The following is a 27,744-nucleotide window of genomic DNA, read 5'->3' as shown; positions in this document are numbered from 1 at the left end:
TTGTGTTTTAATCCGAATAACATGTTCTTGTAATTACCTTAGCTTTTTTTTTTTTTATTATTCAATTATTTCTATACAAATTTTTTTATGAAAACCCATCAAAAATATACATTTAAACAAAATCTTTGTTTGAATATATAAAATAAGTTCTGTATATACAAACGTCAGTGCATAGGTGAAAGGAAGTATGGGGGCTGTGCCATGAGACCTTAGAATACAGAAATATAGACATTTCACAGTAAGTCCCTGTATCTTGAAGCAAAAAGAGCTCTGGATATTTAAGGCATTAAATCTTCTACTCCGTCGTTTAAACAGTCCGGTTTCCTGAAATATGTCACTGCAAAAAAAAAAAATAAAATATATATTACAATAGATCTGAAATATTGAAGAACTGTTGGTTTTGGATAGGCACGGTCCTATAATGAAGCTCACCCCCTTCCCATGAGTCAGCGGATAGGGCTGGATTATTTATTTTTTGCACCGACCTTTAAGTAGTGTACCATCTGGTCTTTATTGTTTGTATTTGGGATAAAAAAGGGCAGCATCCTAATAGCCCCCGGCATTTCACATGCTTGAAAAGCATTAATTGTGTTCCCTGGCATAGCTAATAAGCCTTAGCTTAGCTTGAGGTTTAATCACACAAGAAGCTTTTTAAGGTTCTACGGCAACAACCTATTGACAACTTTTGAGGTCACATGACAATTTGAGCCCCACAAAACAGGCATGAGTTTTACATTTAGTCTATAGGTGGGACAGCAGCTTTAACCATAGCCTTAGCATTTGGCTAGAGTAGCCCCGTTTCTGGGGGCATCTTGTCCATTAGCCTCTGACAGTTATTCGCTTCTTACCAATTTAGTTTAAGGTTGCGTTCCAGGTGAGTACATTGCATAGAGCTGCTGAGACAATATTCCACTGGAGCCCGTAATCCTCGTTCCTTGTAAGTACCTCTAAAAGAAAGAAGAAAGGGGCAAACAAAATATTTAACTTTGATTCTAGAAATATTTGCTTATGATGAGCAAATTTGCCAGCTTGAGTTGCCCCCGGGGCAAGCATTTTATTGCAACAAAGATGTTACCGCTGTAACAAACTTCTAATAGACGCGCACAAACATCGCTCTTTTCCGGCCAATGTGGTTTCCCAAGTTTGTCTGCTATGCTTGTATGTTGACGCCGGATTCCGCCTGCGATTTTACCTGGCTTGGCGGGTTCGGAGCATAATCGTGAAACGCGGCTGCCGCGCCGGATGAATTGTGGGAATGGAACGGAGAGTCCGTCGATCCGTTGCTGACCAGCTCGTCCAGGGCATCGACCTGTTTCTTCAGACTGATGAGGCTGCCCTCGGTCTGCTGCCGCCCTTGGCTCAGCACGTCGGCTTGCTTGGACATCCTTTGGTGAAGTTGAGCCTACAAAGGATAACTTTAGATGGTGTAGAACAACGACTACCCCACAATCCCCGAGGGGATCTATATGAAGCGTCTGAAGTCCAATGAGTTTCGCCACAGGTTGTTCTATCCACCCCCTAGTAGAATACACGCAAAAAGTCAACTAGATGACAAAAAGTACCTTGAGTCTGTCCTCTTGTTGCCGCAGTTCTTCTCGAAGAGCTTCTCCTCTCCAGTGCTCATCCTAAAATGTACAGCAGCAGACAAGATGCCTGTTAAGCCTAATTCAGGCACGACCTTCGACATTTCAATCTGGGCTAAGTTTAGGATTTAATGGTCAAATACAAGATCTATAAAGTTAAGAAGTGAATTGTGTTCCTCTGCAAAACAAAAAGAGTATTTAACAGTCCTAGATCTTTCTGTGAGAGTGAAGCACATAATGCTTTAGAATGGCCAACTTCATTCAGCGAATAGGCGATGAGATCACTGCCTTGCCGATCTTTACATTTACTCCAGAATGTTCTAATTTAGAATGAAGACTTCTGTATAGTTCTGTACCTCACTCTACGCGTTCACTGCCACCTACCATAATACTTGGCTTGGTGAGGCTTATCTTGCCCCGGAGCGATGGCTTTAAGGCCTCGTTGGCTGTGAAGGGGAAGTTCTCCTTCAAGCTCTCTAGCTGAGCCCGTAGGCTTTCGTTATCCTCCAGAACCCCGTCCACGTCTTCCGCCAACTCCTGCTCATCAGGACGACAGAAACCCGTAAGGCTGCTTTGGATTTCCATCTTCACCTGGGCCTTCAAGGCTCGCACGGCTTCATTAACATCCTGCTGTCGCTGGTCAAGTTCCTCTTGGCTCTTGAGCTAAAAGTCAAGGCGATAAGTACGATGGATTGTAAGAACGTGACATTTTTCAACATTAAACAACTCTCTCACAGGTGCTCTTCCCTTTGGCCCGTAGCCGTTCAGGTAATGGTCTGGCGCGCCGTACCTGCTTCTGCAGGACTGCATATTCTGCTTGAAGTTGCTTGAGTTCCTTCAGCAGATGTCTGGCGCGGTCATGGTTGTCGTACGCCGCCTGTTCCACCGTAGTGAGCCGCTTCCACAAACTGCTTTTTGCCTCTTTTAGTTCCTGTTTTAAAAATGACAATTGGAGAATGAATGAATGAGTGAATGAATGAGAATGTTAGAGGTGTGCGGCCAGGAACATTTCTCCTCCGCTCACTGCCAAGGGACCAAGCCATGAAGGGTTGTCACAGGGCTGCATGTAAGCAACACATGTATGTAAGAAAGCCAGGAGGGTAGATCACGGCGCTGCCAACTTTTCACAGTCAATGAACTCCGCCATTTTTTATTTTATAAAAGTTTTCTATTCGCTAACACCTAGAAACTTGATCACAATATAATTGACAGCTTAAACAATGATCAATGCAAACCCCTGGGAAGTAAGTAGACCACCTGACCACTTATTTTAATGTGAATCAAATGTCTCGGGAGTGATTCAGATCTGCAGATAGGACACCACGGTGTGCGTGTGAAGGGAATATACCTGGATGGTGTCCTCGTACTGGATCCTTTGGCCGTTAATGGTTTCTTTAAGTACCGAGATCCTTTTCTCGTCTTTGTCCTTCTGTGAAGTCATTTGATCCTGCAAGCGGCTCAGATCGCTTTTGTAAATCTCCAGGTGCTTCTGCAGGGCCAAAATCTCACTGTTTTTCTCCTCCAGCTGCTGCTCTGTCTGGGACAGCTGGAGTCCTGGAAGCACAGATCAGTCCTCGGTTACACAATCATTCCCACTTGCTTTTTACAATATTGTCACGAATCCCCGTTTCTTGCCCCAATAAACAATCCTCTATATGCTACACGTCTGTGCAAAGAAATAAATAATGATACTGTCCCTTTAACATACTTTAAAACCCTCTGTATTACCCTCTACCACTTCTACTGGGAGGCTGTTCCTCTCATCTACAGCCGTCTCTGTAAAGTAAAACGACCCAACACCATAAAAGACTCACGCGTGTTACTGAGAGCTTCCTGCAGTGCCAGCGACCACTTCTCCTCCTGCTGCAGTTTCAGGGCGCGTTCCTCCAGTTCCTTCACTTTCGAGGTCACCAGTTCCAGCGCGTTCTGCCGATTGGCCAGTTCCCACTCCATAGTCTGCTTGTGATCCCTCAGTTTAGCTGCCGACGCTTTCAGATGCTCCTCCTGATGCTCCATTTCTTTCATTATTTGCTTCAGGATCTGGGAACGAAACTCCGAAAATTAAAACCGGGGGGGTGGGGGGGGATTGGGGGTGTCGATGCAAATAGAAATACCTAAACGTACACATGTTCTATCATGGAGTCGCACTTAAAAGGTCTTAGGCGATAAAGAACAAACATTCTAATAACCCCAAATCTATGGGAATCTCCTATTTTCCCCCATTTTCTCTTTCGACAAGTAGGTTCCACTAGTTTTACCCTCTCCTGTTTTGCGACCTCGTCCTCCTTCTGCTCGATGGCTCTCTGCATCTGCTTCAGGTGGCCTTCCTTCCTGGTCTCTTTCTCCTGGAGGAGCTTGAACCTCCCCATACTCTCCTCAGTCTCCTTCTGCAGCCTGGCCTGCTCTCGGAGTAAGTCGTCTCGATTCTTGGTGCTGTTTCGGAGATCCTGAAGAAGAAGAAACGGCGTTGGTAAATCCAAGAGATAAAACACTCGGGGAAAAAAAATATCAGAATACATTTTTGGCCTTTAAAAGTCCCTTTTATTATATTTAAATGGTCTGTTTGCAGCAAATATATTCAGATATTTTGCTTTAAGGAATAATCGCTTTTTTTGGACGGTACGGCTAGATCAAACACATCGCAGGTACCTCAGAACCTTAGAACACGCGAAGAGTGGGCAAAGTCTGAAATCTTACCTGTTCGACGACTTTCAGCTGTTCCTTGGAGTCAGTAAGTTCATCTTTTAACAAATTCAGCTCCTCTGTTTTCTCTGCAAAGGAAAAGTCTGTTAGTCATCCGGTGTTATCTCTTCAGGAAAAGGTTTTATCATGACATCACTACGCAGGTTAAAAGATGAAGAAATGACAAAATAATCAAATTATTCGGCTGTGATGCACGAGTTCTTCAGGGAGAAAAAGAGACCTCTAAGGTCCCATAAGCTTACGTGACGCTCCAAGATTCCATCCATGTCGGACGGTCCTGCTGCTTCTAGCTTTACCAGTAACAACATCCCTGGTCCCTTCTCGTCTCAGTCCAGTGCCCCCCTCCCTGTTCACCTTGCAGTAACTGCTGTGCCGCTGCAGCTTCCTCCTTTAGGCACTGCTTCCGCTTGTTCAGCTGCTCAATATCTTTTTGCAGGTTCTTGATTTCCGCCCGCAGCTTCTCCAGGTTCGAGGCTGCGGCTCGGTTGCCGTCTTCTGAAGCGAGCAGATCTCTAGTAGAAAAACAGCAAACATTGCATTGGTACAGAACGTTCCTCCAGCGACTGAATTAAAAGGGAGCCACCTAAATGTACACTGGGGTATCTACCAATCACATGCTTGCTTTATAGTATGTAGCAAACTGCTAGGAACACAGAGCAGTCACCACAGGAACCAAAGAAACGTTCCAAACTCTCTTTTGGAATTTTTGGGCTGCGTCCTGCTGAGCTGCCCCGCTGTCCTGCCTTCAGGATTATGAACCAGTTAGATCTCCACTGACCGGCCCAGCGAGCAGTAAGAGGTCACCATCCAAGACTCCTTCTTCAATGCAAAACTAGCTACCATGGTATGTCCATCGTCCTGCCCTACTTTTAACCTTGCCGGCCACCAACCATGTCCCCCCAAACAACTGTGTGCCATGTTGGGCGCCTGAAATTTTGAGGGGTATGAGTAAAGTTAGGAGGTCCATCTTACTTTTTGGCCTGGTCTAGCTTCTTCTCTAGGTCTTGCCTGCTCCTCTCCAGCTGCTCCTTCTCTCTGCTCAGGATCTCGATGTTCTGCTGCAGGGAGAGCGTCTGGCTCCGGAGAAGCTCCATTTCCCGGCTGTCTTTCTCCATCACTTGCTTCTGCCAGTCCGTGTCCCCGCGAAGCCGCTGACACGTCCGCTGCAGGTTTTCCAACTCCATCTTCCCCTGGAAGAGGAAACATCCCCACGTTAATTCATGGTGGGTCCTCGCAGATAAATAGTTGCATGCGCTTTCTCACACGAGCCGTTATTGCAGACTTATAATACTATACTTAGCCTCTCTATTTTACATCGTGGAGGCTGGAATTAGTGTGGCAGCCTGTGGCACAACGGACATAAGTTTCATACACGACAAAGGAATGGATGGATTCTTTACAGTGAGGGCAATAAAGATAAAGAATCCACTGCGGATGTCTATAACGGATGTCTTCTATCGTTATTGGTATCTAAGTGGCAAAACTAGCAAAATTGCTTAATTGGGTTTTTCTGCCTTCTTTAGGAACAAAAAGCAGGAAGGATGAGTAGAAGGGGGGGACGCGATGGACGCAGTCCGTGTAAATGACTATGTTACTGTGAGATGGCTGCTTCCCTACACATAAGGTGGGTTTCTAATACAGCTATGTCCTTGCTTATTGGTTTGTATAGCGCATTCATATTCCGCAGCGCCGTACAACGAGATTGTTTATCAGTAAACAACATTGCACAGATTTAGGGTACAAAATTGTAAAATGGAGGTTTTTGAAAAATATCAGATCCGTTTTAAAACACGACTGACATCATCACGTCTCGGAATGGGTGCAAACGGCCCCTGATGGTGAATTGGGGGTAAAGGTCTGCTGTGCGAGGAACGTGATCTTCGTGTCTTGTGATTCACGTCCTGTGGCTTTTAACCGTTTGATGGCCGGAGAGCGGCCCGTACCTCCAGCACGGCGCACTGAGTCTTCTCCATCTCGTTCACTTTCTGGTTGTGCTGAAATCTTAGTCCTTCCAGCTCATTCGATTCAAACTGAATCATTTCCAACACATGTTTCAGCTCTAAGAGAAAGACACAGAATTAGCACTTTTTTACAATAGATAATAAGCATTTACACATACATTTTATTATATATATTATATATGTTTGTTTTTTTAAATGTATTTATTTTAAGAGCATGAAAAGATCTGGACTGCTTTATTCATTTATACCAATAACGATAGAAGACATCCGTATACATATAAAAAAAATATAGAAACATTAGAAATTTGTAATTATAACAGCACTGATAGAAAAATACATTTTTAACAAAAAAACTTCTCATTTAAAAAAATGCAATTAAAATTGTTATTGTCCCTTTAAGGTATCACATTTATAAAAAACAGTAAAAGTAAGTGAAGAATCCTAAAATGACCTATAATCCCGCACCTTTTTACAGTTATTTATTCAGCGTTGCGCTGGGATAGAGCAGGAATTAGCAGAACGGGTACCTGATTTGTGTTTATGGATCTGAGATGCCACCTTCTGCAGAGTATCTTCTTCCTCGGCCACCTCCTGTTTCAGGACGGCCAGCTGCGCTCTCCTCTCGTTCAGCTGGGCGTTGAGTTCCCCCTTTTGAGCACTTAAATCCTCCAACAGGGACCTCACCTCCTAAAATTAATTTTAATATAATAAATAACTCATGGGGTCCCATGGCTAGCTTTTCGGTGGACACACAGAGCAATATATTCTGGTGGCCGCCTAAGGAGTCCGTATACCATCCTTTAGGGTACAATCAGGGGAGCATTTAGGCCTCGGCCAAAGGTGGCCTCCTGGGTACATGGTTCCATCAGCGAGGGAGATGAGATCTTGGTTTCTCCATCACTGAGGACACGCTCCTCATGTAGTAGAGACAGGAGATTAAGATGGCTTCTCCCATCTCAAACACATGGTGGGACAAGTTTATTCAGCGTATGGAGACAAAAAACAGTTTAAAGAATGTAAAGCTAGTTAAGATTTTACCTTTATCTCTTGGCGTCTCTGAGACACGTCCATCTCTCCGTCCCGTAGGACCTCCTTCAGGCTGGCTTTCTTTTGGTCAATTTGATCCTGGAGAAGATGCAGCTCCTCTTCCTTCTGACCCAAAAGCCGGTCCAGGTCCACAATCTCTTGCTGCTGAGCGGACACCTTTGGCGCATACGCATCAAACATTACTACAGGCTTCACAGCAAACAATGTACTATAACGGTATATATCAATCAAGCCAAATGCACTGCAAGCAAATGTATAGAGCAAAAAGATTTACGACTTATAAAAACCCTCCAGAATTAGAATGAAGAGTAACGAATTTACATTGGGGACGAGATGCAGCCAATACATTTTAAAGCTTTTGATCTATGCAAGGTGATCACAGTTCCTTCATATACAAATATAAATAAATAAACCACTGGCGTAATAACCTTACCTGACTGTTTACATGTTCTAGAGTGACCACCTTCTCCTGGAGGATGATTTGCGCTTCTTTTAGGGTATTTAAATGATGATCTTCCTTTCCTTCCGCCATTTCCAAGTCAGTCTGAAGTTTCTGAAGACTGAAAACAATGCGTGATATTTAGAGCTGCCGATGGTTATCATTTCAGCTGCAGTTCCTTACACAGCCACTGGGGGCACCTGGTTCGTAGGAGATAATTTTACCGGCGTAATAAACCAGGGTAGACACTGGAGGGTTAACAGGTAACAGGGTAACAGCCCTTGCCAGACCAGTGATGAGATCCTTACTTATCAGCCATGGTTTGGATTTTGCTGCTGAGAGACTGGAACTCGGCGTCCTTCGCGGACACCACCGCGTTAATGTCCTTCAGGACGTTCTCCTGCTCCGCTCGGTGCCGCTCCAGGTCTTGTGTGCTCGCCTGCAGCATCCTGAAACGCAAGAAAATAAAAGCCGTTCTTTTTAAAATAATCCTAAATATTGGTTGCAGATTAGAACAAATTTGCTTAATTTGATAATTTCTTCCCATAAAGTCAGGCATGTCTCTGATTGGTCCTCTCCCACTCACCTCAGCTGCTGGTTGGCTTTCACAAGCTGCGTGGCGGTGTCCTGCGCTCTCCGCTCCAGCTCCTCCGCGTCGCTCTCCGTGTGGCTCAGATGCTTTCTGGCAGAGTTGTACTTCTCAATGATATCCGAAGTCTACAGAGAGAGGGAAAAAAGTAACGGAAACTAAAACTGTGGTCCCTGCTGGTGCTGCTGACATCATCCAAGTGACATCATCACCAAGGGGCACACACCTCTAAGTCATGCAGTGCAGGGATGTAAGCCCACAAGGGATGGACATCAGCAGGACATGTCCCAAAGTTAAATAATCCCCGCTCCCGACGGGTCGGACGTCACTTCCGCATACCTTGGTACGCGTGTTCTTCAGTTCTGTCTCCGCTTCGGCCAGCAGGCGGTCGGCCTCTCGAAGCTCTGCCCTACGCTTTGAAAGAGTTTTCTCGATGCATTCGATCTCGTCCGCGATGTCGTCGTGGTGCTGCAAGGACTGCTCGAGCTTCAGCTCTGTGATTAAGCTGTCCAGATGCCCTTCGACAAAGTCTCTGCAAAACAGACACAGAAGAATCAAGTTCTCCAGGGGGAAAACATTACGGCGGGACGAACAGAGTAAGAGTGTCGCCACAAACACAACGGGATTCCCAAATGGCGCCGGAATCAGGGATAAGTCATATCCACGCTTAGTTGAAGAGTGGATATGACTCCAGTTTAAGATGTAATAAAAACCTAATATGTCAACAAAAACGGAGCTTTGCCGAAGTTCCACTTACTTCCGCTTGCGTTTTTGGGATGATAGACGCAATTCCTCCGTTTCCTTCCAAAGTATTTCTTTTTGACGCTCGAGGTCATCGATATCCGCGAGTAACCGCTCCTTTGCTTTCTTTTCTTTGTGACGGCGAGATTTCAAATGGTCGACGATGTCTTCGAGGCGGGTGATTTCATTTTCCTGCAAGGCGGAGACGCTTCATGAGCGAACGGTCCTACAAGAACACACGCGTGACACGTCGGGCACGAAGCCGCGAGAACACGTCCCCAGCGTGACTTACTAGATTGTGATGGGTGGGCACGTTACAGTGAAGGACGCCAGCGGGGATGACCGGAACCGCAAAGTGAGCCGGGGGCGGCCCGTAAACCACTTGGGTTCCTACAGGAGGTGGCCCGTAAATGACCGTTCCAGGAGCCACCGGTCTGCTTCCACCGGGCGGAGGGGGGGCATAAATCACAGTCCCCTGAGGGGCAGGGGCACCATCTGGAAATACCGTGTAAATAACCGAGCCGGGAGGCGGCACGAAGTGACCCGGCACGCTACAATCGCTCTGCGTTTCACCGTCATCTCCGTCACCTGCCGAAGGAGAAGAATAGTGAATCCCATGTAAAGGTCGTGGAGATTCCCAAAGGCGAAGTCCATCGGAGCGGGGTCTTACCTCTGCCGGTGCGCCATCTGTGCAGGCCCTGCCGGAGAGGTGTATACACCCAATGACCGGCGGCCCCTTCTTTTTTGGGGTATCTCATAGGACTGCAGGTACGCCTCGCGGGTGATGATGTCATTGGATACTGTAAACCAACCCCGGAGTCCTTCGTGCTCGTGGAATCCGGCCCCGAAGTCTATAAATGATTTAAATATAATTAAACAAAGTTCAATATAAATATAACAGAACATATTAACCAATCCCAGCATTCCAAGTAACCAGATGGATACAGCATGCTGAAAGTCCCAAAGTTCTTGTGATGTCACTATTCAGGAAATATTTTTTATTTTGCATGGGATTATAATATTAATACTTTTGAAAAGATTTAGGAATAGGTAACAGAAGCTCTGTTTATTAACCCCCCCAAAAAGTCTAGATAAAAGGTTCTCACGTTCGATGGAGAGGGCATGTAACACCAGTAGCCCCTTCGGCGGAATGGGTCGGCCATGCTGGTGATATAGTCATTCTGGTAATCCAACGCATGCCTGAGAGAATCAATCTCATCTAACAGTTCCTCGATCTCACCAACATTATCTGTAAAACAACAAGGGTCAGTTATTAATTATTGTCTCTCCAACTAAAAGGACTTTTCAGCGTTCTTGCATATGATGCAACGTGATGATGTCACAAACAAAGAGATTCATTTAACTTTGGTTTCCGACGCTCAGATAGTTTTAAAATGTTCAAAAATATCTAATGGGCGAGAGACATGAAAAGTCCACATACAGGGACAGGAACTGGGTCAGCATGATGATTGGGTTAGACCGACGGTCGGCGTAACCCTTTTTCCAACCAATAAGGAGTGAACTAAAGCCGTACCGGCTCTGGCGTGATCCAATAGATGCTTGAGACGTTCGATTTCCTCCTTTTGTCTCTTCAATGTTTGGTTTAATTTATCGATTTCAAGCTGCTGCAGATTAGAAGTCGCGGCCCCAGCGTCTGCGCTCTGCATTTCATCTTGAAGCTGCATGGAAGGAGAGCTTAGAAGTTACTGAGCGCCCGACAGCGTTTCATTTACGCCAATCTGATTTGGAGCAGGAGTAAAAATAATAATTATATATATATGTATTTATTAATAATTATTAAAAAAATACATTTTATATTAATTAATAATTAAAAAACATTAAAATACATTTGATAAATATTATTAATGGCAATATTACTAATAATGTGTAAAAACGCAGAATTCCAAAACCTCTGAACCAAAGTTACTTAGTTTTCAATATTTCTTTTGATGTTAGATTTCTAATTCTAAATAACCAATTGCTATTCAAGATCAAAAGAAATAAATAAATACCAATAAATCCAGTTTGATCAATAAGTCTTACTTGTTTTTCTCTTTCCTTAAGAAGGTTCTGCAACAAGTCGATCTCCGCTTCTGCCTTCGCGAGATCTCGAGACGCTTGTGCCGCTTGAGAGCAGAAATTTCCCGCTTCTTGCATCTCCTATCGAGAAAGGAAAACACAAATAAAAATAAACAGATAAATAAACAACGCAGAAGGTTTGCAACATCGCCAAGGGGAAATCACATCGGGGTTAGAAGGGGTCTAAAATATCTAAGGTGCCCAACCTCAGTCCGTTCCTGATTTATCTTAAGCACGGCCCCGTGTAGAGACTTCAGCTGATCTTTGGCGTGGGACAGCTCAGAGGTGGCCATCTTGTCGGAAGCAGCCACTGCCCGCTTTAACTGCCTCAGCTCTTTTTCCAGATCGGACATCTGTTTCTGAGCCTGAGCATCTTCTGCCCTTCGCTGCCATAGTGGGGGGGGGGAGAATACATAAGTCTTCTTAGGAAATGTTCTGCATAAAACCCTCTGAATGCAGAGGCGGCGAGACTGGAATTATTTTATCAACCAACCTTCTCTTCCAATTCTTGCAGCTCGGCGAGCAGCTTCTTGCGCTCCTCGTCTGCCTCCACGAGCTGTTGGTCAGCCAGGCCTTGGATGTCCTCCATGTTTTTAAGTTTGCCATTGAGGCGGCGGATTTCGTTCTCCAGCTGCCGCAGCTTGGCTTCATATTGCCTTCTTTCCGTTTGCATCTACAGCGACATATAAAAGGTGTTCTTTGGCGTGTACATGATAACGTCTCGTGAAAAATAAACATGGCTTCCGGATCTACCAGCTGAGAAGAGATCCTCAACCTTCACTTGAATGAACTACAATTTGTATGCGAAACAAATGGATAGATCTATGAGGTTCCTCCATAGGGGAGCAGTTAAAAGACATCCCATGAAGAAGCGCGCATGCTGCGGGAGCTGCTCACCTTTGGAGGAACAACGTACATCACCTCAGTAAAGAATGAGGTTCAGGGGTCTCATATTCTTCATTTTGGACCCTTCTTCTTACCTTAGCCTCAGCTGCCATGTTGCAGGCCCTTTTAAAATCTGCTGGCGCATCCCTTGCCTTTTCTTGCAGTGAAGAGATTTCCTCCTCTAATTTCTTCTGCCTCTCCAAGGCCTCTTTCTTCTCCTCTTGCGCCTTCGCGAGGACTCCGTTTATCTGTTTCTGCAGATCTGCCAGGCTTTGTCCTAGAACGTCCGAGGGGCTGGTGGACCTGGCGAGGAACACCCGGCAGAGGAGAGAGATTTAGCAGAGAAATCTTGGCTTAGACTTAAGCATTATGATGTCTAGGCACCAGCGACGATTTACCTAACTTCCCCAACGCCGGTCTGTAATTTCCGCTTGAGATCGTGGACGCTGGCTCTGATCTGCTCTGGGTGGACCAGGTTATCCAGAGCGTCGTCAAGCTGGGCCTGGAGGTTTTCAAGTTGCTCTTTAAGGAACTCGTTATCTCCCTGCGGAATAAGATAAAAGACAATCACGAGGAACCTGAGCACAGAACTTAACCCCTTAAGGAGAACGGGTTGTCCTTATACCCCTTAAAAACAATGCATTGTGAGCCCGCACATGTACGGGCTTTATCAGGAAGGGGTTAAATTTGGCAGCTCCCATGGTATACACATAAGTTGTTTTTTTTAAAAAAAATGACATAATACATATATACTATGTCTTAAAAATTCAAATTTACCAAAAAGCAACCGATCTGCTTCCAGAAAGTAAGATTCCGCGTCGGGTCTTTTATCCGCGCGGCCAGCGTGACTCTTACCTTCGTTTGTTTCAACTGAGACAACAGCTTTTTGTTTTCCTTCTCCTTTTCGTCCAACAGTTGAGCTTTGGTGAGCACGTTCTCCAGAGCCTGTCTGTCTTTTTCGAGCTCTGCTTGCAGGGCAGAACTCTCCATCTGGGAAAACATCACAGATTTTTATGTGTTCTGGTGAGCACTGAGCAGCGGTCTTTTTTTAAAAACGTATACTTTGGGGGGGGGAACCCCTTTGAATGCTTACATGACTGAGCCGTTTCACCCTCTCCAGTTCCTCCTTCAGCTGGTTGGCCTCCGCGTCTCTCACTTTCAGCTGGGCCTCCAGCTCTGCCTCATACTCGCTGAGGTCTCCTTGAGCTTGCCGTAGAGTCGCGTTGAGTTCTTGTTGCTCTTGAAGGCTGCGCTCCAGCTGCGAGATTTCCTACAATCGCATGCAGACGTAACGCATTATTTCAAGAGATGCGTCGACTACATTTTTATTCAAACTTTTTCCAGCCAGACTTGTGCCAGGTACCTAGTATTTCAGGTATGATCTGCCCACAACTAAAGTGGAGCTTCTCATGCCCCCAAAATGCCCCACTTGACCCATAAAGCCACTCACTCTAAAGGAAACCATTTTCAATGTCCTTTAATATATTATCCTTTAAAATGTTTCTATCTGTTCCCCTCTAAACCACAAGGTCCCACAAGAAGAAAGGACGGTAGTCCTTGTGTTGGTGGACCTTCATGGTCTCCATACAAGTCAACGGTTGACCAGTGCAGGCTTTGGGTCAATCGAGACTTGTGCCATCATCCAAGAAGAATACCATTCCATCAAACAATAACCTTTCTCAGATTCTCTGCATCCGTAGCTACGATCTCCAGCTGTTTCTTCTCTTCTTCCAGTTCCGATAGCCGTTGAAGTAACTCCTCTCTTTCAGACTGAAGTTCTCGACATTCTTCCTGGGCTTGCTTGGCTTGGCCTTTCACGCTCTCCAGATATTCCTGCAGCCCGGCTATTATGCCTTCTAGATCCCTCTTCAGGGCTTCGTTGGCAGCGATCTGACCTGATCAGACAGAGAATAAACGAGGTATAGCAACAACCAATCAGGTAGTGATTAAACCCACCACACGTTCCCATGGAATGGTTCCTCTGCAAAGGGAACTGTTGGTGGATATGTGACCTCTACTTACTTTCTATGTCATTGATTTTTTTTTTATGAAAATGGGTAACTCAAAGACTGAAACTTTGGCTTTTGGGAAAAATAGGTCATTGTCCCCGATCAGATTGTTATACTAAGCTTTTGTTTGCACAAGTTTGGAAGGTCTACAATTATGCCACCAATGGTGCCCTCACGGTGGAAAGACCTAATTCAGAACAAGAGGGCTGGTAATTATGTATAAGGCGATACATGTAAGACATGGTCTTATCCACATAGCAACCAATGGGATCGCCCAATCACCAGGACGCTTCCCATTGTATCGGCATCCATAGAATGCTTTTATTTCCTCCAAACATAGCTTATTGAAGTAGAAACTGATCTCCAGTCTCGCGTTGATAAATTTGGCTCTGAATCTCTTATCAGACACGCCGTGGGCTATTTGCGGCCTCTCTCTTTGGTACATTCCATACTTTGATTTTAGAACCCTTTCGAATGCCTTCTAACGCATACAATACACCAAAAGAGCAGGGGGGGAAAGTATTGTAACAACTAGAATTTTTATGTAGTTTTCTTACTATAGATTAAGATTTTAAGTCTAAAAATAAAAAAATAAAAAATACTACATAAAGCAAAAACCGTGCATGGTTGGCAGTTAAGAGGTTAACAATACATGCATTTTCCTCCACCTTTTAGAGGAAATAACTCAGGAACTTACAGGCCTCTTTCCTGTGGATTTTTTTTTTTTTTATACCCAAACGACACAAACTGCAGACAAAGCAAAAACCGATGCTTTCACAACTTTGACTGCCCGGTCCTTTCTGAGCTAAAGCCTCGTCTGGCCTCCATAGCATAAGATCTTCAAGATGTTGATGATGATGGAGTTATTATGCGTCCCCTTCCGCTCTCGCGGTGAGACGCAAGGCTGTCATTTAACCACAAAAAGGGTTTGGAGTCTATTCATTGAGGCACCCGTTTAGCTTAGAGAGTTGGACCAACTTTCAACCACATTTGATTCCATCTAAAGAAGAAGAGATCTCTCAGGTCCCCAATGGTTATGCAACTCCTAAGAGGTATCCCCTTCGACTAAAGACCCCATTGACCACGGTGCCCGGGGCAGGAGCCATTCTGCCCTACGGCTAATGATCCCCTGGTATCAGCACATGATGCTCTAATCGCGGTGCCAGGGGTAGTCGGGGTTGTTGTCAATTTGTCTCCGTTGTGGTTAGAAAATTGTTTTAAAACTTAAAAAAAAACAAAAAACATTAGCGTCTTTTGCCCAAATAGAACTCACAATTTAACAATATATTTAAACTTAACTTATAAAAGCGCCGCCTGGACAATTACCGCGGGGGGGGGGGTATCTATAACAAGCAAATCGCTTACAAAGTTCTTAAAAGCGGTGCTATCGCCACAGTAATGTATGGAACGGTCCTATCAGCAGGAAGATCCGGTTGGTTGCTATGGTGATAAGATCATGTACAGACTTTGCATCCAGACAATGCAACACAAAGTTCCGTACGACGGCAGGACTTGTACGTTCATGCGCGGGGGAGCGGTGCCCTGTTGAGCTTTCCTTTAGGTGTCTGTATGCTAAATGCCGCGTCCGCTTACCCTCGGTGAGCTGCTGCTCCAGGTCCTTGATCTCCTCCGTCTCTTTCGTTATCCGGGAGAGCATCTCGTCCAGCCGAGCCTCGAGCTCCTGGTACTGCCGGGTCATCATGTCCAGCTGCTGCTCCTTGCCGGCCTTCTGCGCCTTCACATGGGTCTGGAAGAAGAAACGGCGTCTTAGGGACACAGACCTACCGCGTACATGCAAAACAATGGAAGAAAAGAGTCTCTGATCCCAAATGACATCACGGAGGGGATTTGTGAGACAGGACAAGAGGGCAATCCAGCTAAGGGGGGGTTAATTATTAATCGCACAAATCCGAGTCAATAAAAAGGCTTTATTACAATGCGTAGACACACAGGTGTCCATATTTACATTGTTTAATGGACGAGGGGGAGGGGAGTGTGTGCAAATGTCATTTATTTGACATCTGAATATCATAATTGTCTGATGATGTCATAAATCATGCAGACATGTTATTTCCTGCACAAAAAAAGAAAAGATAAAGACTATGCAGATAAATTATTGTACAGAGCTGTAAAAGTGGACTTGTCACCTGGATCACTGTGGCGGTTGCTATGGCAACTGCATCACCTTCCAAACTTTGCACCGTAATCCATTTTTATACTTAACCCTTAATAGTTACAAAGCAATTGAGAGGGGAGTGTTAAAAAAACAAAAAGGTCACAGAAGGAGTGTTCGGCCGTATTTATAAAGAGCCACGCAAAGTTCTAAATGTGGAGCAATCGCCATGGAAACCAGTAAACTTAAACCACTTAAGTGCGAAAGTGGGAAGAGCAGGTTAGATAATGGCGAGTAATTAGGATCTATCGTCCCTCCGAACACCTGCTGCTGATTCACGGTCCCTTAACACCAACACTCAACTGGGACTCAAAGAGTTAAATGAACCACAAATTAAAAGGGGCCGGTTTAGAGCCAACGCACCATGCGGCCCACCCCCTGCAGCTTACAAATCAGGGGCAGCCAAGGGGTGAGCCCTGTGGCATCTGTTTTACCTCAACCCCCATAACTCTCAGCCGGCCCACAACTTACTAAAGGCTTCTAGGAATTGTTTGCAGTTTAACATGAAAAGTACCACAGGATGCACGGCAAGTAATCCCTACACACCTGCAACCCCCATAACTCTCAGCCAGAACACAACGGTTTGCAATTTAACAGCCCGACAAGCACCCCACGTCCAGACAGACAGACACGATGCAGCACAAATAGTCCCTACATACACATACTCTTTCAGCATCTACATATATGACATATTATGACTTAATAACTGAATATTTGTACTGGGAAGAAGTGCTGCGGAAATTATTGGTGGTATATAAATAAAAAAATAATGATAATAAATAATAATAAAAAATATTATTAATAAACATATAACCCGCAAAGGGAACCTCTGCAACAATCATAATACACGATGATGAAAGCACTCACAACTTTGTTGCCTTCGGCAGGGGATGGGATCAGATCCCCTCCCTCATAACCGACCGAGACGTATACCGAAGAGTCCTTGCAGAGTAACGAGTTCCCCCTCGCCTGCCGCGGACCCCTCGGGAAGGGGACGCTGTGAATGCAGCTCTTTGTCAGCCTCCGGAGGTAGAGGAAGCCGACGACGGGCTGCGGGGCTCAGCCTCCCCCGGCTCCAACTCCCCTGCTGGTTTGAAATCACAACACAGGAAGCAAAGCCCTGCGTCCAATCAGACGCAAGCTCCTTCGCCGACAGCCTCCCCTGCCGGAGGCTGGGATCTTGCAAAGAGAACTTCTCTTGTCTTGCAACATGTTGCAGCGATGCTGTCAGCTGAACAGATCGCTTGGCAGATGGCCCGCATTTCATAAGCAGGCGTTCTAAACGCCGCCGACGGATACATTTACCCCGCTGCGGGGCAATTCAGATAATTGCACCTCTGGAGACCTCATCAAGCAGGAAGACGATCGCTTTCCAAACTCATTACGTTCGCTGTTGGTAAACAGTATGATGCAAGATTTCCTTTAAGACGCTCCTAGAGACTACGCGGCGATCGAGTCACTCGGTCCAAGATATATTTTTTAAGCCCAAGAGGTTGGTTTTTTGGTTTTTTTTTTTTTTAGAAACCAGATCCTTGTCTGTATATTAAATCAGCAACTGAAAGATACATCTGGATCTAACGGTTCTGTATAAATACCCCCCCCCTATATCAGAGGAAGGCACGGGGTCAGCAGCAGCAACTTAACTTCTACAACCAGGGGCATAAAACTATGTGGCAGGGGCAGAATTATTCATTTGCCCCCAGCGCTTCTTTTCATACTTCACATACCCCTACCCAGTTTTTTATAATGCGCAGAGGGATAGAGATGTCCAGAGGGCCACCTGACAGGCGATCTAGCTAATAGAAAGCCGTATGCTACACATAGGGGTGTATTCACTAAGCTAGGAGTTTGAAAGCGAATCAAACATTTTCACTTACTGATGTCACCGCGCATGTGCAGAACACACAAGCTTCTCCTGCAGGAAGGGCCATGTCAGTATAATGTATAGGTAACGAAGGGGAGATTTGGGGAAAGTAATGTTATACGCAGGGCCAGCACGGCCCGTCCTGTAGAAGTAGATCCCCTTTATAATGTAACATAACGTGCCTGAGAATGCCTGCAGTAATCTGGTGTTCATTGTGTTGTTGTACGAGTTAAACCAACGCCTTTAAGTCCTCCCCGGTGGGACTAACTGAAGCCGTGGCAATAGCCATAACTGCCACTAGAGGGCACACGAGCGCAGAGAATGGGGCTAGTAAATCGCACCCTCCCAGAGTTGCCGCTGTTAGAGATAACAGGCGGCGTGATATTTGATTTAAAAATATACAATTATTTGGGGACCAATAATAATAGAAACAGGGCCGTAACTTCCATGGGGCAAGAGGGACAGCTGCTCCAGGCGCGGCAAGGCGAGGGGCACATTTAAGCCACCCGGCAGCAACGTCTCTGCCCCTCCAGGAGTTGATCTGCTCATCTCCAGAAGGGACCTGCGATCCTGCCCCAGATGCCAAGGGCCCTCGTTATGGCTCAGAATAGAAGCCCTCCGAGGCGGTGTTCTACGCCATAAGTCACATGTTTGGGGGTCTGAAACTCACGTGTCTGGGGTCCTGTGGATTGAGGGAGTCCAGATATTTTTGAAGGTCGTCGATCTCCTTGTGCTTCTTGTCCATCTCTCGCCTCTGCCGCTCCATCTGGTTCTCCAGCTCCTGCGCCTCCTGTCTCAGCTGATTTAAGAGCTGGATTTTGCTGCCCAATTGTTGGCGAAGTTTTTCCTTTTCTGCTTCGGAAATCTTTACAAAAGGAAAACAATTAAGTAAATTTCCTTCGTTCTATGGTCGGAAAAATAAAAAAAAGAACACCAAATAATGGGAATAGCCACCAATCGCAATCACCTAGTTCACCAAGTACAGAAACCTAGAACCTGCCAGCAGATCGGCCCCATCCGGCCCCCGTCTAGTCTGCCCGTTTCTCCCGCTGTAAAGACTCAGACCTTAATCAGTCGTTGGTCTCGTCTTGGATGCAGGAGCCGTATGCCTATCCCGCGCATGTTTACATCCCCTCGCTGTATTAGCCTCTACGCACCTTTTTCTGAGCGATGGCCTCTTCCAGATTTTTCAGTTCTTCGGTTGCCTTTAAAATCTGTTCCTCTGCGTTCATGATCTGTTGACGGAGTTCTGTTAGTCTCGTTTGCGCTGTCAAAAAAGAACACGGGGGTGTGAGTGGATATCTTCATAGTGATGTTAGAATTCCCGGCAAGATGGCGTGTAAAGCTTCAGCAACACCAAACCGATAGCATAATGAAGGTTTTTAGGACGATCTGTGCCAGAGGAGGCATCGGCCACCGTGGGGGAGCTGCCATTCACAAGGTGAGTGAGTTTCGCCGGTGAGTCCTGCTTTAGGTCAGGTCTAGGGCATTACTGACTACACGGTGTAGATGGAGCTGGAAGGACAGATGGTCACAGACCTTCTCCATGTTCACCATGTGCAAAGATTCCAATGGGATTACCCGCTGAGATGTTTTTCTCCTTGTCGTCCAGATCTACGTCGAGAGTCGTGTGGATTCGCGCTCTGATTTGCTCGTTTCTGATCTGGTCGTCTCCGTCCAATTCCATCTTCCCCGTCTGCAGCTGCTGCGCATGATCTGCGATGAAACCTTCTTGCGCGTACAGATTTCTCTTGTACCTGGCCTTCCCGATGTAAGGGCTTTCTCCCGGAGCATCCTCGGCCTCAACGTTCTGAAAACCCACAAAGAAAAAGACTTATTTCATAACCACTTACAGCGTTTTTACGCTTAGAGGAAAGGTGAGACACCCCAAAGAGATCTTATCACCATTGAAACCAGTCGCAGGTTCCTGCTCACTGGACCATACCATTGTCTCCTATGGTGATAACACAGAACGGAAAGGGCTCTGGAGAGGTGGGCTATCGGTATCGGTACTGTTTGAGGAGCCGGACAGCACATAACCTTATCGATAACCCGTCTGCCCTTTATTTTTGGCCCTCAAGAGATTACCTCGGGAGACGTGTAGCCCATTGGTTCAAATTTGGCGTCGATCTTATAGAAAGCCAGTTCTTGTTCCAGTTCGTACTGCTTCTGACATGCGCGGGTCAACTCCAAGGTCTTCTGCTTCAGCTGAAAGATGATACAATAAAGGCACAACCTCAGGCTCTGGATATAAACGGCACTTATGCATATCCCGTGTTTGTTGGAAGGGATGTTGGGAACGACCGCGTGTGGCCAATGGGCCTATCAAGCAAACACACACACACGGCAAAGACGCAACTTACAACACGTCACGAAAGGATGGGCACAACCTCACGGAATTTTGAAGCCAGTTACGAAGTATCTCACACTGGCCATTGTATCGGATGTAAAATTCCATCGAAAAGGAAAATACATGAATTTGAACGAGACTTTCTGACGTTGAGTACAGGTAGACCTTCTACAGTGCTTCTGGCAGATCAACCAGTGCTCATGCGCAGAGCTTCTAAAAGATCACAACGATAAAACATCCTGAATTCCTAAGATTTGGCCAAACTGGCATTAAACGTTAAACCCCTCATGGCTTTATCTTGACAAACCATTAAACGCAGGGATTGGTTCTTTCTCTATATAATATTTGATCTAAACATTGTCCAGGGTACAGATCACCAAGCTCATGGCGGGCTTGCGCACAGTGCAGCGTACATACTCAAGTGTTTACTACTCTATGGAAACGCTAAGATGACACCAAGGACTGGTCAAGGTTTGAGTCTCGACATCGGGGGGGGCCTTTGAGTGGTCTGGAGCACATCACTCGTCTCAAAGTTCCAGGGTTAATATTTTCCTGGCACGTAGGGTCCAGCACAGAGCACACTGTACCTGACACAAAGGACGCAGAGGTGCTCCAAGCAGGTGTTCATTGCAAGGCTAATGGAGAGAAATGTTACAGGACACAAAGCAATCATGAGTTTAAAGCAGCCGAGACCTCATGCAAATAAAAAAAATAAAAAAACACAAATCGCCATGCAGTAATGTCGGAACAAAACGTTTCACAACACGTATCATGCCACCAACGCGTACGAGGGATGGGGATCTACGGTGACTACCTTTAGATAGGAGCCCGGGCTCAGTAGGAAAGAAGCGGTGCCACAGCAACACCATGACAGATGCTAAAAAGGAGGAAGGAACGGTCAAGAAAAGGAAAAAGAAAAGGTCTATATAAGTTAGATGTTTAAGGAAAATGATTCCCTTTTCTCTTTATTTTAAGAATTAAAAATTAAACGTGCTGGTTGATTTCTGGATTGAGGGGGAGGGGGGAAGATATTGTGTGGTGCACTCCATTTCCTTAGTAGGAAACGATGCAGGATAAGGCAGAGATCCAGCAGGAAGTATGCCGTGCGCTAAAAAAAAAAGCTTCCCCCGGTTAGCTAAAAGGAAAAAATATATATAAATATAGTTTGAACGATATGTATTTGGGCTTGGAGGGTCTTGTAACCAAAATGTTTTTCAACTAAAGACAAACCGATTTCATCTGAATTATCATGGAAACGGCACATTTATGCCACAATTTAGAGAATGCATTTAAATGTATATTTATGGTCGTTCTGATCAGTTAGGCTGACACATTGAATGTAAAACATACATTAATATGTACACCCGCTTTGACAGCACATGAGCCCTGAATCCTGTATAAATGATTTACAAAGAGTGAACATTCCCTACGGTACTATCCACGATACGCAGATTGCCAATAGATCTGACGAAGCACAGAGAGACTGCTGTTCTTCTATCAGTTAGCACAGCGATCCCTCCGAATACTATAAGGACACCCTTTGTGTCTTTACTGCCCTGCTCACCCCGTGAACGGTGCCAATTATCATGCATTGCAGCTGCAGGGAGGACGCTCATCAGTATACATCACATGTGCAAACCACGCAAAGGCGACATCGTTCCTCCAACACAAAAACAAGTTTGTTTTTGTCGTGGGAATTTATACGATTTGCGACGAAAAAGAATAGAATCTTCAGCAACTCGGAGACCTCCACGATGTGAAATTCCACCATTTAACTATTTAAACCATTTTACTGCCCGGTATTATCAGCTGGGGAGACCTGGCATGGGTTTCCCTTGTTGTGATGCTGCAATCTACCCAATACAGCAGCCGGGAGGAGAATTTCGCTATAGAAGGTTAATAGTAGAACACGGTTTCTGCTATACAGTGTATTTTGAGGGGTATTTTTGCCAAGCATACCCTATGCGTGGGTCGGATATAAAGTATGCTTCTTTTCCACCTTTCCTTCTAAGCAGAGAGAACTAAAAAGGGTCTAAGCATTCGGCAAGCACCGTCACAAAAATATATCCCAAACTGGAAAATCATTTGGTAAAAGTCAACAAAAAATACATGCAGTTTGAAAATAAATAAATAATAAAAATATATATATATAAAAATCAGATATGTTAATCAGGGATGCACAAAATCCAAGCGTTTCATTGTTTACATTTTTGTTAAAAACTCCCGGAAAACTAGTTTTTCTGCAAATAAGTGTCTCCCTGTTCCACAGAGGAGAACATGGCAATTATCTAGGAGAGGTTATAACTGATACTTTCAGGTGAAGGAAATACCACTACAAAAAAAATTCAGGATTTAGTGCATTCCTTTGTTTTATAAAACCAAAAAAAAACCAACGTATAACAGGAATGCATCATCACACCAAGCTGAAGCCTACTTTTGATGTTTCCAAACAAAATCCGCTGTAAACGTCACAATAGAACAAAGCAAAGAAAATCAGTTACTGGTTATAGATACGTATATATAACATCAAGACATGAAACCGTGTTTATCCTTATTTAGGCTAATAAAAACAACCATTTCGTTAGTTTCCATGGTAATATCTGCACACAAAGAACTCTTACCCAACATTATTCCAGTTTTGTCTGGCTGGATATAGCCTGTTATGTCAAAGTGGTTCATCATGGACTTATGAACAGGATTCTGAGTATCGTTGAGTATTTTACTTAAATTCGACTGTTTTGGTCCAAAATATACTTACAAAAGGAACATATTATAGGTACCTTAACAAAAAAGGAATTAATTAACCATATGGCTTAAGACCTAGAGCCGGGGCGTCCAAACTACGGCCCTCCAGCTGCTGCAGGACTACATCTCCCATAATGCTCTTTCAGCTAAGGGGCTGGCTGAGGAGTATGGGAGATGCAGTCCTGCAGCAGCTGGAGGGCCGCAGTTTGGACACCCCTGACCTAGAGGATAGGGGGATCTTACGGTCCATCATAAAACTTTGTCTGCTGCGGGACCCACCGCGGGACACTTACGATTTCATTCTTGGTCTCCACCTCCCTCTCAAGCTCCTTGTAGTTCTTCTTCTGTTGCACGGCCTGCTGTTTGAGCGACTTGTTCGTCTCGCCCTGGCTCTGGAGCTCGTCAACCACTTTTGCCTTCTGGCTTTGAAGTTCTTGAATCTCGTGCATCTTTTTCTCTAACTCGCTCTCCAGTTTTTCTACCTCTTCTAAAAGGAAAGAAGGACACAAGGTGGCATCTCAGCACGCTTTTCAAAGAGATGCAAGTTACGCGATCGAGAACGATCATTCTATTGTAACGTTGACCGATCTCCCGCGAGTTACCTATGTTGAAACGGTCATGAGCCTCTTGTCTTTCCTGGTTTGTCACCGGCTGTCCGTCCAACGAATCCAAAGCCCGTAGGTGGAAAATGGTGTAGAGCCGATAGTGAGGAAGGTTTGAAATGGGATTATCAGCCAGAAAGAGCGAAGCCAAGTCTTTCAAAGGCTTTAACCGAGACACATCCTGAAGCTGAAGATATAGAAGAAGAAAAAAGTACATAATCTTAATTAAAAAATGTTTAAATGCGGTGTCCTCTCTCTTTGGTGTCATCCCCAAATGCAAATAAAAGAAGACAATTCCTCTACATGGACAGATGGAGTATTTCAATTAATTTCAACCCCATTGTTCTCCAGGTCTGTATCTTGCTAATTCTGCAAGCACGATGTATATACATTACTATTTAGATCCAATACGGTGGTTCCCAACGCCGCTTGGGAGACGAGCTCACGGTGACTTACGGAGAAGATCTTATTCTGTTTCAGATTTAAGATGCTGAGAGATCGGAGCTTCTTCCCGACCCACACGGGAATGTGTTCGATGTCGTTTCCAGCCAAGTTTAATTTCTGTAAATGCTGCATATGCTCCAAGCCTTCAATTTTGCTGTAAACGGGTTAAAACAAGATTTAAAAACATGTATTACAAAATCTACGAGGAGAAGACAACACCCCAGGCCTAGTTGGCCCGCTACATACTCAATATGTACGACCAAGTTGGGGGGCATTGGATGGTCCGTCCCCCTTACCTTAAAAGGCACTTCCAAAAAAATAAAAAATAAAGTATTTCAATCCGAGCCGCATTAACCCCGGCGTACCTGATTTTGTTGTGAGATAAGTTGAGTTCTCTCAGTCGCGTCTGTTTTTCCAGTTTCTCGATTTTCTCAATTAGATTGTAGCCGAGATTTAGAATTTCAAGCCGTTCACATTTTCCAAGGTTTTCTATAAACTAAACAACAACAAAAAAAGGAAACAGATAACGAAGGTTTAGCATCTTGACATTTCTACTATAGACTGGAGTTGTATATTTTTTGTGCTCTACTCCCCAGTTCAGGCTTTTTGCCCTCATTTTTTTGATCTGAGACACTCTCTGGCACGTAACGTCAAAATTAATTTGCTTTTCCCTAAAATATTTGCTAAATAAAATAATTAAAGAACGTAATTGTTCACAAAATAACTATAACCCTAATGTATGGCAATACACCAACCTTAAATTTTTTGCCCCCTTCTTTAGACAGAGAAAGGTTCAAAGAGGTAACAAAGGCCAAGTTTTCCTGCTTCGTCTGCTTTTGTATGAGGGGTTCTGTGATGTAACGAACTCCCGATTCGTTATCTTTTTGCATTAATGAGAGAAAGAAAAGAAATGTAAGCAAAATCCCCACAGAATCATTACAATAACAGAGTTCTTTGAAATAATTGAAATTAATAAGCGTTATCTTGCCCAGTTTTGGGGTAAGTAAATAATGTGGAATTCACTTGCTTATGACATTGACTCTGTTTCAGATTTGAAGACAATAGCAAAAAACTCCAAAAGAAACAAATAAAATATATATATTTTTGTTCGTTACTTTTATCTCCGTCGTGATCTGGAACGTCACTTTCCTCAGTCACATCCAGGCGACGATCTTTCGGTCCTCTCGCTGCGTAAGACGGAGCAGCTTTGGCTTTGTTGGAGGAGGATGATGATGGTGACTTCATGGTGGGACTGGACGATGAAGGCGATGGACCCTTGTTGGCTCTTGGTTGAGAGCCTTTCTTCATTGCAAAAGCCACACAAGACTAATCATGTACTGAAAATAATACAAAGACATCAAGTGATTAGTGTTGCACAGAGCTAATGTTATGGAGTTGAAAAGAATTTAGGGGGGGGGCTATACATGCCGATAATACTATTGTATTTGCTCAATTGGTTCCCCCAGGAAAAAAAAAGAATCTGAAAATTAAAAGTCTGGATTTAAGGATACAACAGAACACCGAGCATCTCCCATGTGACTGCCCCGCACGGCCCTTTAAATTAGATATAGTGAGAAGAGAACTCACACTCCCCCTGCAACTGGATCTCCAGTAAATGTCACTCTCATACTAACACTCGCTCTCGCACCAACACTTATGAAAACATATCTCAAAAAGGTAGTCCTCCGTTAATCATGTTGTTCTGTATGTTGGTTCATAAATGTTTGGAAAAACAATTCCTAAATGTATACAATTGTTACTTTAATAAATATAAGAAATATTATTATTAGTAATAATAATAAAAACAAATCCTAAAAAAAAGGTCAGCGAGTGCTGGAGCCGTCTTCTTCCTATTCTACACAAATTATATATATATATTTAAAGACTCCCAATTGGTACTTTCCTCCCAGTGCGTTATGGCTGATACCCCTGCTTGAATGCAGGTGACTCAATTAAGTGTAACTTTATATTACGACACGTCAAGGTTTCTGAGAGCCGTTTGGTTTACACGTTAGGCGAGTGACTGCATGTAATCTCCACGGCGGACTATTAAAGGGTTAAATTTCAGCAGTCCCAGGGTCATTTAGAAAGTCCCCGGTACGGCTGTATCCCGCGCAGCATTCTAGTTCGTGGCTCAAACTTAACACGCGTTCAAAAACAAACTTACCGCGGTGCATTGATGATTCCTGACACATAACCGTCTGCAAACAGGACCGTGGAACAGGAACAAAGAAAACACTCTCTGCGCCTCCACTTCCTTCCTGTTTTCTGAACGGCAAAACCAAGTAACACGATTAGGTCGCTCTGATCCCGTTTGGAAACGTTACCTGTGCACACGGGAGTAGCAGTTAGAGCGTGCAGCTGCTGCCTGGGGTTGTCATGGCAACGCTTGGCCTCCTTCTCCTCCCTTAACTGACATCCCGCCTCAGGCTCTCTGAATGACAGGGCCCGGGTGTGTGGAGGGGGTGTGACCTATCCAAGGGCCCCTAGCACAGATTAGGGTCCCAGGGTGCCCGGTGCCGGGGCTGCACGGCCAGGCGGGAGCCCACACGGGAGGCACAGGAAACCGAGTTCACCGAGCGATGCGAGCCGCCATCTTGCGTGGGGAACGAGGCGTCAATCAATTGACAGGGGGGGATAGGGACACACCCATCTGCGTGGCAGGGGCGGGGCGGACACGCCTGTGCCCCATGAAACCGCCCCGTTTGGGACAGAAACAAAGCACAGCATAGCTCTAAGGTGTCCCTGGTTTGTTTGTCCAGTCCCTCTATGGACCTTAAATCCCTGATGCACTTCTTTCCTCCCCTGATGCCCCTCTTTTCTAGGAGCTCAGAATGTTTGCTGTGTATGCTGGGTATGAGGGCTTCTACAGACCCAATACTGTGTTTATAAACAGCAAGAAATGGTCTTATAAATTAAATGGTGTGAATAAAACCTGTTATGGCGGTATTTTCATTTTAAAAAAAACACCGGGACTGTCCTGGCAAATTCAAGACTGTTGCCTACTATATATGAGGGTATGACAGAGTTCTACAGCCCGAAAAGCCCCGATAATGTGTATAGAAACAGCAGGGAACGGGTCGAACACAAATTCTCTAATCATGGTGTCCGCTGCCGCAGAAAGTTAATGATTAAGGTTTCCCGTAAAGCCCTGCCTCCCGCTGCCGGATTTCACAATCTCCATTTACCCTCTTTGCTGTATCGTATTGACTGATTGGCCTCGTGAGTGGAGCCCAGTGAGTGGAGCCCTGTGAGTGGAGCCCTGTGAGTGGAGCCCAGTGAGTGGAGCCCAGTGAGTGGAGCCCTGTGAGTGGACCCCCGTTAGTGGAGCCCCATGAATGGAGCCCCTGGCGCAACCCATCCATCAAACTCACATCCTTGGCTACATTTCAGGAAGATCTGGCAAAGTCCTCCGCCGCGTCTGTCTTCCTACCAAGGAGGAGGCTGAAGACGCAGTAAAACCCCACATGTCACGCTTACGTTAAGCAATATATGTATAAGAAACCATGCGAAAAGCCATCGTAACCCCC

General features: G+C 45.0%; 1 protein-coding gene across 2 annotated transcripts; it reads right to left on the bottom strand.

The window, feature by feature from the left end:
• Positions 1-65: 65 nt before the first annotated feature.
• Positions 66-26,482, bottom strand: CNTRL (centriolin). Of its 2 annotated transcripts, none has more exons than XM_053472785.1 (44): positions 26,382-26,482; positions 25,330-25,551; positions 24,970-25,094; positions 24,580-24,710; positions 24,227-24,368; positions 23,771-23,957; positions 23,462-23,655; positions 20,162-20,281; positions 19,655-19,883; positions 19,231-19,340; positions 18,744-18,938; positions 15,630-15,783; positions 13,702-13,922; positions 13,121-13,297; positions 12,883-13,017; positions 12,426-12,571; positions 12,123-12,330; positions 11,636-11,815; positions 11,349-11,528; positions 11,107-11,223; positions 10,598-10,742; positions 10,170-10,312; positions 9,734-9,914; positions 9,356-9,651; positions 9,080-9,255; positions 8,662-8,854; positions 8,320-8,450; positions 8,042-8,182; positions 7,728-7,854; positions 7,286-7,450; positions 6,775-6,934; positions 6,230-6,345; positions 5,259-5,476; positions 4,641-4,798; positions 4,281-4,354; positions 3,842-4,030; positions 3,398-3,623; positions 2,932-3,137; positions 2,374-2,514; positions 1,968-2,246; positions 1,563-1,625; positions 1,193-1,402; positions 849-947; positions 66-337 (listed from the first exon to the last, which is right to left on the bottom strand). In XM_053472785.1, the coding sequence occupies exons 2-43, from the start codon at positions 25,520-25,522 to the stop codon at positions 858-860; spliced, it is 6,972 nt and encodes a 2,323-aa protein (XP_053328760.1). In that variant the 5' UTR covers positions 25,523-25,551; positions 26,382-26,482; the 3' UTR covers positions 66-337; positions 849-857. The 2 variants fall into 2 exon arrangements, with proteins under 2 accessions (XP_053328760.1, XP_053328761.1); XM_053472786.1 differs by having other exon boundaries at positions 3,407-3,623.
• Positions 26,483-27,744: the final 1,262 nt, after the last annotated feature.

This window comes from Spea bombifrons, chromosome 8 (assembly GCF_027358695.1).
Source record: "Spea bombifrons isolate aSpeBom1 chromosome 8, aSpeBom1.2.pri, whole genome shotgun sequence".
NCBI lineage: Eukaryota > Metazoa > Chordata > Amphibia > Anura > Pelobatidae > Spea > Spea bombifrons.
The sequence above is the reverse complement of the archived record's forward strand: the minus strand, read 5'-3'. Positions and strand labels throughout refer to the sequence as shown.

Excerpts from the sequence above, each read along its gene's own strand:
- CNTRL (XM_053472785.1), bottom strand. The coding sequence starts at position 25,522 with ATGAAGAAAGGCTCTCAACCAAGAGCCAACAAGGGTCCATCGCCTTCA. Across the intron at positions 11,816-12,122 it reads ACATGGCAGCTGAGGCTAAG|ATGCAAACGGAAAGAAGGCA; the intron begins GTAAGAAGAAGG and ends ATGTCGCTGTAG. Across the intron at positions 4,031-4,280 it reads AGCTGAAAGTCGTCGAACAG|GATCTCCGAAACAGCACCAA; the intron begins GTAAGATTTCAG and ends CTTCTTCTTCAG.